This window comes from Ailuropoda melanoleuca, chromosome 18, assembly GCF_002007445.2.
Source record: "Ailuropoda melanoleuca isolate Jingjing chromosome 18, ASM200744v2, whole genome shotgun sequence".
NCBI classification, from domain to species: domain Eukaryota; kingdom Metazoa; phylum Chordata; class Mammalia; order Carnivora; family Ursidae; genus Ailuropoda; species Ailuropoda melanoleuca.
Genome location: NC_048235.1, coordinates 19,074,524 through 19,088,661, shown reverse-complemented (window position 1 = coordinate 19,088,661; position 14,138 = coordinate 19,074,524). Strand labels below are relative to the sequence as shown.

Sequence of the window (14,138 nt, the reverse complement as noted above, 5' to 3'; positions counted from 1 at the left end):
TACTAACCCGTCCTCCAATTCACTGATACGTTCTTCTGCCTCATTCACCCTGGCCGTCAGAGCCTCTAGTTTTGACTGGATTTGGCTCATAGCATTTTTAATTTCTGCCAGCTTCGCTCTCATTTCCGCCCTTAGAGATTCTATATTCTCATTAACATTTTCGTTAATACTTTTTTCAAGTCTACACATCATGTTGACCATTGTTACTCTGAATTCCATTTCTGATAATTTGGTTATATCCATATCCACTAGTTCTGTGGCAGAGGCCCACAGACTCATTGTCTTTTCTTTGCTGGGGGGGATTTCTCCTTCTCGTCATTCTGATGAGGAGAGGTTGCAGGGCTGTCCAGAGCCCAAATTATCGACCGGGACCCAGGCCCTGCACCCTTGTTTTATAGGGATCTTAGGGACGTGGGCGTCTTGATTTTTCAGCCTACCTTCTGTTTGCCGCTCTGATACTCAGGCAACCCTGTTTGCGTAGAGTATCCGTGGGGTGGGGGTGGGCACACTGTGAGCCGGTCTTTCCAGGCTTTTGTTCTCTGGCGGCTTTCCCTGGTGGTTTGCTGTGCCTCTTCTGAGAGTCAGAGGGCGTCTTGATTTTTCAGCCTACCTTCTGTTTGCCGCTCTGATACTCAGGCAACCCTGTTTGCGTAGAGTATCCGTGGGGTGGGGGTGGGCACACTGTGAGCCAACCCTGCAGCATCCCGGGATGTGCGCCCCACACCCAGCGTCCCAGCCCTCACTTCCAGGGCCAGCGCGTCTCTGTCCTTTGTGTTCCTCACGCTGCCAGCCACCCCCACGCACGCTCCCAGAGCTCCCAGTCTCAGTCTGGATCCAGTGAGCACACCGGGATTCCCGAGTTCCGTGAGATGCCTGGTGGCGCCCGCTCCCGGCTCACGGTCTCAGTCTGCTGTCTCGATGTGTGGGTCCGCGGTCCGCCCGCTCCCCCGTGCAGGTGGCTACCGCTTCCCGGTGCCCAGACACAGCGGCTCCCTCCCCCTTCCGTTTATCTTCCAATATCTGTGCGCGGTTTAACGGCTCCTCGCTTTGTACCTCAATACTCAGCGCTGGAGATGTTCATTTGTAGAGATCCAGATGTATCTTCCTGCATCTCAGGCTGATTCCGCGGATGTTCAGGATGGTCTGGTACCTATCCAATTCAACTCAGGGGACCGGCTGAAAAAGGGGTTCCCTACTCCTCCGCCATCTTAACTCCTCCCTCTTAAGGAATTTTAATGAACTACAAGAAAACACAGACAGACAACTTCTTTTGTTCCTTCTTTCCTCTGCTGGAGTCTGCAGACTGAGTCAGAAGCTGCTTGCAATCTCTGGAGAACTTGGTTTAAGTTGTCTTGCATGATTTCTTTACATTTGGGAAGAGTATGTTCATTTGTTTCGTGGATCATATTCTTCAAATTTTCAAGAACTTGCATTTCTCGAAGACCACGCTTTTCTTCAAATTCTTTCACAAAATAACGGGTTTCTCCTTGAACAACTGGTCTGTGATTTAAAAGCCTTGAATGAATTTCTCCAAGGTCCTTGATAATGAAATGTGCTGGTGAGCCCGCAGTCCCCAGCGAATCCTTCTTCTTGTCGCCGCCGCCCGGGGTGGCCTCACAACCCACAGGGGTCTCCGTCCCTCCACCACTCATTGCGACCTGCTCCACCCAACCTGACCACCCATTTCTTGACCTCTTTGCTTCCAATAATTTTATCCTTCATCCTACCTCTTCCTCTAATAACTACATACATCATCTCTAGTGTCTGTTTCAATCAACCCATTCTCTGATCATTACATCCGGTCTTTACAGCTCACTCTCTAGAACTGTCACTCCAACAATCCTCATTCCAAAAACTCACTACAAATTCCAACCACTGACCTGACCACTTAAAAAAGTGGTGTATCACACATCTCATATCCTCACGTCCTTCCTTACCCAGATTAGTTTCTATAGCCTATTTATTATAATCACTAACTCATACACCTTCAATTCCTTGATCTTCTTTCCTTCCATTATACTCTGCTAAAAAAACATCAGCCCTAGTTAAATTCAATTCCAAATCCAACTCTTACTTCTATATGTTGATTAATCTCTTGGTGGATTGGATTTCTCTATTATATACTTTGTCCAAGAAGAATTCATAGATGCTATATTTCCTGGGCCCTTGCACCATTCATCTGTAAGAGTTACACCTTAACTGAAACATCTCAGGTATAAATATTTTTCTTCAAATAAAGGTGAGTTTTTTCCTTGAATTCTGAAAAATCATTTAATTTTCCTTGAGGATCAATAATTTCTCCTTGATATAGATTAGTGTTGATTGTTCTAGAACATGGTATACATTTCAATTTTCACATGTTATAACATTAATATCATTTTAAGAACTTTTTTAAGTTGCATTTTGGAATATTTTGTTTTTTTAAACTCCAGAATGAGGTTAATTAGCTTTCATATATTTTCTCTAGTTTCTTTCAGTCTTGTTTTTCTTCTATATACAATCTGAATTATTTTCCTAGCCTCTTTACCATTGGCTCAATTTTCAACACTATTTAACACCATCTCCTTGTTTTCAATTCATTCCAAATTATGTCTTTTATATTCATTTCTTTCTCTAGCTCTCTCAAATTACCCTCTTGAATATTCTTTTCATCTCTGTTTTATGGTTTCATATATTCTATATTCTCTTTAATTTCTTTGAGAATGCAAAGAATTAGTTGTGAATATTTTTCCTTTTTTCCTAGGGTATATAATCATTCAGAGTGCTCTGCATGGGAAGTTTAATTATCTTATTTTTTAAATAGCCATAATAATTTCTGATAGTTGTTATCCTATCTTTTCTCATTTCAATCATTAGACATGGGTAGCTCTCCTTTTTTCCTATGTGTGCTCCTTCCCTGAACCCTTCCTATCTTATCTGAGACCTTCTGAGCACCAGGGTAGAGACTGGGCTAGATTTGCCCTGCTCTTCATTTACTTGGAAACAGGAGGAGACGAGAGGGAAGAAATGCAACTGTGGGCATTATGGATGGATGATGTTGGTCCCTTCTCCATTTTCTTATCCATTTCATAAAATCCTGGTCTGTATTTTATTTTCTTCAGTAAAATGTTGACTTGCTTCCTTCATTCAGAGTGAGCTGCTGAGCCTTCACTCCACAAAATATTTCCCATTCTGGTTAGGCTTGTTCTTCCTTTTTAGCTGAATATTAAGTTCTTAAGATCAAATGAGAGGTTTCATCCTAGCCATTAATCTTTTCCTACTCTGTAAATGCTGTAATAAAACATTATGAGGGATTAAATTAGTAAATCTGATTAGAAATGATCTCAGAATGAAAATACAAGCTGGAAAACCAGAGATTGCTGTACACCCCTTTTAAACTCTATGTGCTCATAAGCTCAACTTCCTGAAAATGATTTTAATGCTGTTGTTCCTTAATAATGATGGCCGCAGAGAACCTTTAAGGAATGCTTGTTTTGGGACACCTGGGTGGTTCAGTCGCATGAGCGTCTGCCTTTGGCTCAGGTCATGATCCCAGGATCCTGGGATCGAGTTCCACCATTGGGCTTTTTGCTTAGTGGGGAGCCTGCTTCTCCCTCTCCGTCTGCCTGCTGCTCCCCCTGCTTGTGCATGCGCGCTCTCTCTCTCTCTCTCTGTATGTCAAATAAATAAATAAAATATTTTAAAAAATAAATAAACAGGGAAGGTAGCTTACTCCTGGCCCCCTCCCAAAAAAGGAACTCTGGTTTCTTTTTTCCTTTTTATTCTACCCTACTGACAATTAGGTATCATGTCCAGTATATCAAGATCTTATGCATTCCTCCCAAACCAATAGCTAATTTTTCTTCCTTCCTACCCATTTGGGGAAAAAAGTTGCTAAGTCCAACGTGCTACCATATCTAAAGGAATTTCTTCCAATTTAAGCACCGAAGAGATTTGTATCAAATATGCAGTGCATATGAATTTATATCCTAGGTTTCCAAAGATTTCATAGCTCCAGTTCTACTAAAATGAAAAGTTTCATCCTATTAAAATTAAAACTTTAAAGCCATAAGGGAAAAGCATCACTTTCCACTGCTTCATTTACCACTTTGTACAGATGACTTCTAAATTTAAATCTCTTTTAAGAATCAGAAACTTTGGCAAATTCCTACGATTTATGTAGATAGTCTATTCTTACTTCAAACTCCATAAGGCCAAAAGAAAACTTCACATTTTCCCCATCAAATAGATATGTTTTCCTGATTCCTCATCTATTAATGCCATTACCAATCTATTAGACGTATGCGTGACCAATCCTGAAAGCCACCTTCATTTCTTCGTTCATCAACAAGTTCCTCAGTTAACTCGCCCATGTTTATAGACTCCTCTCCACCATTGGAATCAGATTGAGTTTCTGTCTATTCACACACACCACTGGGAAGTTCAGGCCTTTGTTACTTTTCTCCCATTATTTGCCCGTCTTCTTATGACTATAAATAAAATTTCCTTGAACTTGATCCATTTAAGTTTACTGTCCAAAAACACAGTTCTGACCATCCAATGGCTCTCCACTACCTACTCAACCTCTTTTCATTATCTTTAATATTCCCCATGGTCTAGGTCCAAACAACTCTGTCATAACCCTCCTCTCACAAAAGCACATATGCTGGAACCCCAATTGTTTATTAATTATACCCCATTTTTTTTTATCTTTAACGATGCAGCTTCTATTGTTAGGAAAATCTGTTCATTCTTTTCTCTCTTGCTTCATCTCTACTTGTTCAATGCTTATTCAGGCTTCAAGGCCTGGATCGAATAGTCACTCCACCACAAAGTTATCCCATAAGGAAATCATCTCTCTGTCTGATGTTTTACTGCCAGCTAATTATTATGTTCATTTTATATTTATTTTATTTTTACTCTTACCTCATTATTTCTCATTTATCCTCTCTCTAACCCTATATAAAATCCTTGAGCACAAACTTGGCATCATGTTTATTTTTGTGTTCTCAAAGTCAGAGCTCAAGGTCCTGTCAATAAAAATTCCTTTAGTGGGGCGCCTGGGTGGCACAGCGGTTAAGCGTCTGCCTTCAGCTCAGGGCGTGATCCCAGCGTTGTGGGATCGAGCCACGTCAGGCTCCTCTGCTGGGAGCCTGCTTCTTCCTCTCCCACTCCCCCTGCTTGTGTTCCCTCTCTCGCTGGCTGTCTCTATCTCTGTCGAATAAACAATAAAATCTTTAAAAAAAAAAAAATTCCTTTAGTGTCTGAAAGCTCACTGAGAGCAATGACCAGGTAGGCTTTTAATCAGAAATATATCACTACCACTTAAATAGTGCCTGTCACTATTTTTAAAGAATGTTAAATAAATGAATAATTGGTAAATTGATTTTTTCAAGTCTTCGTTGTTAGCTTTAATTTGAAAGACATTTAAAACTCACTATTTGGTCAGAATAGACAGCAATGAACCAAGTTCAGAAAAATCTTAGTTATACGCACTGCCACAAAGACTGTCTTCACATAATGACATCCTTTGCTAAAAATAATCCAATAGTGAATACACAAGGTGAACACAGTCACCTCTATACTCAATTGCTAATTAAAATTCTAAAATCTATGAAATTGTGATATTTACATAAAATAGCTATGTGAGGTCATACCTTTAAATTTGGGGGTGTTTCCAATCAAGGAAGAGGTTATTAACTTGTTTTATCATTTATATAGATTTGGTCTTCAAAGGGAGAGAAAATGAAAATGTCTTTTATTTTCTTTTCCTAACGTGCACACACACACATATATATACATATGTGATGTGATATATATATATGTATATATACACTTAGAGAGAGAGGGAGAGAAAGAAAGAGGCTGAGTGGAGGGAGGGTGAGAGGGAGAGGAAGAGAAAACCCTAAGCAGACTCCGTGCTCAGTGCAGAGCCTGACACAAGGCTCGATCTCATGACTCTGAGATCATGACCTGAGCCAAAATCAAGAGTTGGAGTCACCCAGGCGCCCTCTTTTCCTAATATATTAATGACAATAATATTCATTTAATTCTTTCTAGTTTCAAAACATCTTCCACACATTAACTTACCAAAATAGCCAAAAATCATCTAAAGCTGATTCAGTGAACAATACAGGTGATTAGAGTAGCATTCAGGAATTCCTTTGGGCTTCAGTCTCCACCTCTCTAAAGGAGACTTGTAATTAAATGACCTCTGAAAATCCTGCCGGTTCTAATCTTCATTATTTTCAGTGCATAGTTTTTCTTTTTTTTTTTTTTCATTATTTTATTTGTCAGTTCAGCCTGGAAACGAATCAAAAAGAAAAGTTCCCAAACGTTTGAAAGTGATAGCACCATTCAAGCAAAAATCACAGCCCCTACCCCACTGTAATTTTTTTAAATAATGCAACACTTTGGAGATTCCTTTATGGCTCAACAGACCTGCAGGTTTACTGCTTTATCAATCAAATCTGGCCTGAGGTTTGTTTTTGTAAAAAGAGTTTTATTGGAACATAGCCACTCCCATTCATTCACTATTGACTGTGAGTACCTCTGCATGACAGAGCTGAGAGTTGAAAAAGAGACATGATGCCTAGTAAAACTTAAAATATTTACCACCTGGCTCATTTCAAAAAAAGCTTGCCAATCCCTGCTTTATAATGATAACTTATTTCCTTGTATTATTAAAATGTTAGTGTTTGTCACAAAAATCTTGAGAGCAGAGAATAAGCTATTTAATTTTCCCAAAAAACTCCTGCCAATTTGTAAATTATTTATACACATTAAATCATATAAACTGATTTACACTTAATTCTGTTTCTAATAACTCTGTTGCAAATTTTTTAATAATTTTCTGATATCAATAATTTGAAATGCTATTTCAAAAAACATACTTACAAATAAAACTGCCCAAACATCTTTCCTTTTTCATTTCAGTCATGTGGTGAATCCAGGACCAATTTGGTAATATTTCAATTGATCAGTAGAGGGCGCGCTTGATTCAACATAACTGTACGGACACCGGCAGCGTGCTTCATTTCGCCCCGGAAAGGTCAAGCACTGCGTGGAGGAAATTTAACAGAATTAGTGGGTTGGTTTTCTTTTGTTGGTAATGAAAGGGAATATAAAAGCCCTAGAAGACTGTATTACACGTGACTGACAGTAATGTTTCTTCTTGAGAAGAAAATTGTTTATCTACTCTTATCTTTTCTCATCTCAGCCTTGGTTTGCAGGGACCTTGAATATTTCCAAAAAGAGATAGCAACAATTTGGCTACAGAAAACAGGATTTTTTTTTTTTCCACCAAAATGATACAGCACATCTTGTGATAGTGGCTACTCTCTCTCCACCCTCCATCCCTTTGCATTGTTGCCTCTTTGTGTAGTGATGCCATTAGTATTGAGAGAGCCATTGTCCATTGTAAGACAATATAAAAGATCATTAGAAGTTCAGATTTCTATAGCGCTCTCTGGGTTTTTTGATCAACACAGAGGCTGTCTGAAAAGTGAAACATTTCCAAGGAGAATGTGCTGCGGGACTAAAGAATGCTAGGACCCTAAAAAGAGCCTGGAAAAAACCCACCTACCAGCGGGCTAGACAAAGCATACAGGTTGGGGCCTCTTCTTTGAAAGACCTGATTAATGTGAGGTCTTGTTACCTGCTTTATCACTGTTTTGTTATGAGTGAAAGGTTTCAGCATTCTTAATTTGTCTTGGGGATGGGAAAAGGGAAGGCAAACTTGCTTGATGGGGGTCTAAGGGTGAAGTGGATCCATTTGCCTTCGGTGAAAAATAACAGACACGGAAGACCCAGATTGTTCTACAAATTCATACTGAAGGATTTTTCTAAAAAAGCAGCCTGAAGGCACTCGTCGCTTATCCACTTATCTTGAAGAATTAGGTGTAGGTTCTGCTGGTTGCTAAAACTAAAAGTTATCCGTTATACTAAAACAAAGAGAGATTCAGGGAACTGAGCAGAGGCTAAAAATCTGTTTTAGAAAAAAGTAGGGTAAGTAAAGAAAACTCGTAGAAAGATGAAAATGAGGCAATAATTCTGTGAACCCCATTACTGTAATTTTGTTATTTACTGATTATTCTAAATCACATTTAGGTTTAAGGTCTCTAGGAATATGCTTCTCATAATATGTATAATTTAAAAATTAATTCCATAACACTTTCTCATATCAACTATGAAACTGGAATGTATATCTCACGCTCCGCAAATTTGGAGTTTTTTAGATCAGAAGCAGGGTGTGGGCCTTTTGCAATGTTTATTTCTGACTCTCGGAAATTTAAGTCTTAAAATATTAGGAGACATATGCCAGAGGAGACACATAGTTCACGGTAACGTCCAACATGTACTGTCAAGAGATGGAGAGAGAGAGAGAGTAAAGTGAGATGCTTCTGTGGGCTGAGGGTTTCATGAATATTGTTTAGTGAAGACTAATATTGAGCGGAAACTAGTACCTATATTATTGTATTAGCTAGTCATAATTACTAAGTGAAAGATACAATTGGGTTATTACTGAAGTGGAAAATACCTACAATAAGTAAGCAAATGACACATTGAGTGAAAACAGACGGCCTCTGACCCAGAGAGTTATAACATACATTGTCACTAGTTGTTATCGCGATCATAGTATAAGTACAATTTGGTTTGATTGGCTTTATTTTGTTGATCTTTTTATTAGCGTTCTTATTTCACATCTTATATAAATTGTCGTAGTCTTTCCTTCCTCCTCATGGCTAAAATTTGACATAATGTAAGAGAGAAAGTGAAAATACAGATATGTCTACACACGTTTATTTAATCTATTTATATACATACATGTAAGTTTTGGCTGTAGATTAACTGCTGATTGATCACATTAGCTTAGTGGCTGAATAATAAACAGTTTCTGCTTCTTTTACAGTATTTAGTGCCTCCGAAAACTACAAGTTGCTCCATTAGATTGTATGCACACTAGGTTGTAAGCTCATTACAAGGTACATGTCTTCCCGATGTTTCTGTTCCCCAACCCCGCTACAGCTACTGGTATAAGTGTCTGCTTTCAAAAAATACTTGCTAAGTGAGTAAATCCAGATCACATAACAGCCAAACTTTTAAATTCTTTCCCTGTTCCCATCAGTTATTTTTAAAAAGAGGATATAAATCCCCACCCTCCCAAAGCACATAACTTCCCCTAGTTCTAATACCATCTACTAAGCATTTTGCCACCTCTCTGAGTCTATATGGAAAGCAGGAGTTCGAGCAAAGGAAACCTGTCAGTTTAAATTTTGCAATAAGAATTACTTCTCGTGAGGAACTGAATTTGTTAGGATCAAAAAAAGTAAAATAAACAAATATTTCCCCCACGGAGAATATTTATTGACCGTGCCTACTTGCTGTGAGTGGCACAATGGAAACATCTTGACATGGAACTGAAGATATGGGACCAAGAGGGATGATTTTGTCTCCACACTCTGCCTGACCCTGAGCAAGAAACTTCATCTCTTTGAGGCTCCGTTTTCTTGTCTGAAAAACAATGATAATAATATCTCTCTATTTCCTGAGACTCCCTGGAGCCTTTCTTCCTTCTGAATAGCAGCTAGCCACCATTCAGGAACATCCTTCACGGTAACAAACTTCCAAGGCTTAAAAAAGTTAGAAATTATTACATGTTACAATTTGAGCTCAGCTGACCTACAAACACATGCTCTTACTACACCAGCTGACTCCTCTGGTATTTTCTCAGAAGCCTTCAGGACTAACCCCAGAGAAGACAAGCCCTCCCTGAGTTGTATTTTTATTTCCTTTGCTGACAAGCACTTCTGTGTGACAGGCATCTGTTCAAAGCACTTTACAAACGATAACTGATTTAATTCTATGAGCTTGATGCCACCCTTGAAATATGGCCCGGGGTCTTAGTCTACCTGAGAACCTCTTCTTTGTTATAAATATTTCAGCTTTCACTCCCAAACTAAATGATGAGCATTGGCAGGAGTTGTTAACTGTGGGGAAAAGCTTTCAAAGCACCATAGAGAATTTGCTGGAGGGTATTTTAAAAAAAAATTGGAATTTTATTTAAGAGAAAAGAAAATAAATACCTTCCACCTCAGCAGAGCCATATGATTGTCAGAGGGCATTTCCTGTCAGCAAGGCCAGATCCAGGAGAAGAATCCCGATGTCTCTCTGCAAGACCAAATACCATTTTGCATCCCTGTCATTTCTATTGAAGCTTTGAAGTAAATAGGAATAGAACCAGCCCAAGTAAATTACCTGAGGACTGAGACATTTTTGACATAAGTCTTGAGGACAGACCCACATATTTCTTTTCCTCCTTCAGAACATGAGCCTCGTTTCCTGTCAGAGCCGTGAATGACAGAAACGATGATGGACTGATCGGACGGCAAGCCTCGCTCCCCTGATGCCAGATACAGACCAGAGTAACCCAGGCTGCTGCCTTCCAGAGTCTTGAGACCTGATTTGCATATATATTTAATTACCTGGGTGCACTGGAACTGCTCTGTTAGAACATTTTAATATTAGAATGACATGGGGATTAATACAGCAGGCTCGGTGAGGTAGACTGCCGCGATTAGGAGCCAGGTCTGTGTAAACCTGAAAGAAACCTCTTTGCCTCAGTATCCTCAGCTGGGAAGTAATAATAGAACAGAAGGTACAATATATATATTATATTTATATATAATAATGTAATAGAACCTTCCTCACAGGTGTGTTGGAAAGATCAAATGAGTTAATTCATCTAAAGCACTTAGCACAGTACTTAACTCACAGTAAATCCTCAACAAATGCTAGCTATTCATACTACTATTCTCCCTGGTTATTTATGGGAATTGAGCTAAATTTCTCTTTGTTGAGCAGCAGATGCACTGTTTCCCACACTACGTTCTGAAGCCCTCTATTCCCTGAAGTTCAGAAAAAAAAATTACCTTCTTCAAATCATCTTGGAAAACACTGCACTGGCCTTGAAAATTCAAAATGTACTGGAACTAAAATACTAAACACTTTAAAAGACCTGCAGTTGGAAAGTTTTTGTTTAACCTTGTGAATCAATCTCAAATCTGTAAGACCACTTGACCCTTTAGTTCTGCATTCACTTCTTCATCTTTGTGGGTTCATCTTTGTACTCTCTATTTCAAGGTCTTAATTTTTCTAAAATGACACCATTTCATTCTCTTTAACATAAATGGAAACCAGGTTCATAGGTGTACTTTGTCAGTACGTGGGCATGGTAGGCCTTTGCAGATAAAATTCAGTAAAGAACCTTGAGATAAAGAGATCATTCTGGATCATCTGGGTGGGCCATAAATCCATACTTATAAGAGAAAGGTAGAGGGAGGTGTGAGACACAGAACAGAAGAGGAGGAGGCAACGTGTCCACAGAGGCAGAGATGGGAAGGATGTGGCCACAAGCCAATGAATGCAGACAGCCAACAGGAGCTGGAAGAGGCAAGAAGTGGATTCTCCCCTAAAGTCTCCAGACAGAGCCCAGGCCTGCTGACAACATGAATTCAGACTTCAAGCTTCCAGAATGGTGAGAGAATACATTTCTGTCATTTTGAGCAACTGAGTTTATGGTCATCTGTTTCGGCAGCCTTAGGCAACACACAGCTTCGCCATTTATAAAACGGGGTTCATACAAGCCCACCCCACCCTGCCCTATGTCACAACAGTGCCGTAAGTATCAAATATAATAGTATGTGTGACAATACACAATTTAATGTACTTTTGCACATTTAACATTATTTTTTTTTTAAAGATTTATTTATTTATTTATTTGACAGAGATAGAGACAGCCAGCGAGAGAGGAAACACAAGCAGGGGGAGTGGGAGAGGAAGAAGCAGGCTCATAGCAGAGGAGCCTGATGTGGGGCTCGATCCCGTAACGCCGGGATCACGCCCTGAGCTGAAGGCAGTCGCTTAACCGCTGTGCCACCCAGGCGCCCCTAACATTATTTTTATCATTACGTGGGATCCACAAATGCTTTTTTCCAGTTGAAACAGTGATTCCAATTTTTGCTTGCTTCTCAACTTTTCTGCTTTAACCTCCTCCTTTGGCTTTTGTTTTGTTTTGTTTTTTTCTATGATAACTAAATCTAGGGTCCTCATCTCCTCTCATTCAGTATCTAGTATGGCCAATAGTGGACTCTTCAGGAAAATCTCAGCCATATTTTTCGTTAACTTGCTGCCAGCAGAGGACGTAGTCACAGAAGTGATCTGAAAAAGAACGGTTCTTCTTCCAAAACAAATCAAAGCTTAAATCAATATACACATATTTAATTGAAACACGCCCATTGAGATAATGGGGAAAAGATTATGATAAGTTAACATTCACCTAGATTGCAATGAAACATCTTAAGTCATTAAACTACTCGCTCCAGAGATATTTAGCATTGTATTTCAGCTTTAATAAAAGATATGCTGGACATATTCTGATGAAATCTGCCTCTCTGGGTTCCAGAAATAAACATATTAGCTTTCCTCAAACTTTTTTCTGAAAACCACAAAAGCTCAAACCACAAGAACTCCGGCTTTTCAAAGTAACAAAATGCAATGAGAGAAGCCGCCTTCCACACAGAGAGGCCCGTGAGAGCCCTTGTCAGAGACTTGCTTCCTTAGCTACCTCAAGAAAAGAAGCTCACACATGGCACATCTGTCAAGAAGCATATTGAAAGAGCCAACTTTGATACTTTCGTTTTGAAACTGTGTCCTTTTCCTATTCATTTCAGCAATTGACTTTACCGACTCCCAGCAGTGATCAAATTTCTTTTTCCTTTTAACATAAGAATCTTCATTTGATAGAATCTAGACTTGACTGGCTATTTAGCTCAGAGTGGCAAGCCTGAGAGTTTCCAAGGGGTCTTTCACAGTGGTATTCACATTTAAATTTGTTTCTAGGAACTGACTCTTCTCTCAAACCATCTTAAATGTTATTGGAAACTCAATAATTTTATAGGAAGCTTTGTGGAAACCAAGGAGACTTTCCATTCTCACTCTTCTCTTGTCTTCTATACCAGCTACCATCTGGAAGTACAGACACCATTTTGCCCTAAAATCTTTGAAATTCTTTAAATGGGTATTCTGGGAGAATAGGGGTTTTTCTCCCCAAGTTCGTTTGTGTCTTGCTCTACACTTACCTCAATTTAGTCCGCATGTCTGTATAAAACTTCCACACACACATATGTAACAAATCTATGGCTGTAAAGGCAGTTTTATGACTCTGTCATACTATTGACATGCCATACACTCTTGGAAATTATAACAGGGTAAGGACATGGGAAAGACTTTCAGTGGCATGAGCCATTAGTCTAACAAAGTCCTACAATTTGCCCTACTGAAAACTAACATTCTATGTCTTATACTGTCCTTCCTACAAATCAACCCCAAATTGGTGTCAGACATGTTTCTAGGAAATTAGGATATATCAGTGAATTAAAGTAACAAAAATCTTTGCCCTCAAAAGCTTACATTTAAATGAGCAATAGCAGTTCACTCTTACTGTGAGTAAAGTGCCATTTTTAGTATTTTATATATATTAACTCATTTAATCCTTACAACCTGATGAACTTGATGTAATTAGTATCCCCACTTAAGAGAAAAGAAAACTGGGGCAAAAAGAGTTAAGTGACTTGCCCAGAGTCATACAAATGAAGTCTTGGCTTTAACCTTCAAAGGAAAATTACAACACGAACATTTACAAAAGACTGTCATAGATGCTCAATACTTGGCTCAGTGCTCAGTAAAACCTGGTGAATAAATTTATCTTCACTGCACTATTAGAGGGTGTCTCAGTCCACATGGGATTCTGTACCAAAATACCACAGACTAGGTAGCTTATAAACAATAGAAATATATTTCTTACAGTACTGGAGCCTGGAAATCTGACATTAGGCTGCCAGCATAGAGTGCCTCTTCTGGGTTGTGAAGTTTTTGTCGTGTCTTCCTTCACATGGCAGAAGGGGACAAGGCGTCTATCTCAGGTCTCTTTTATCAGGGCACTAATCCCATGCATAAGGTCTTTATCCTCATGACCTAAACACATCCATAAGACCCATCTCCTAATACTACTTTAAGGCTTATGTTTCAACATATGAGTTTTGGAAAGCCAGAAATGTTCAGGCCACAGCAAATGACTTTTATTATGTAGTTTCTTTTTA

General features: G+C 39.2%; 1 protein-coding gene across 1 annotated transcript; it reads right to left on the bottom strand.

The window, feature by feature from the left end:
- Positions 1–1,271: 1,271 nt before the first annotated feature.
- LOC100468037 (biogenesis of lysosome-related organelles complex 1 subunit 5-like) lies at positions 1,272–1,652 on the bottom strand (the record flags this gene model as incomplete). The annotated part of the gene is made up of 1 exon (XM_034647771.1): positions 1,272–1,652. A coding segment is annotated over exon 1 (381 nt), but the record flags the coding sequence as incomplete, so codon positions are not given.
- Positions 1,653–14,138: the final 12,486 nt, after the last annotated feature.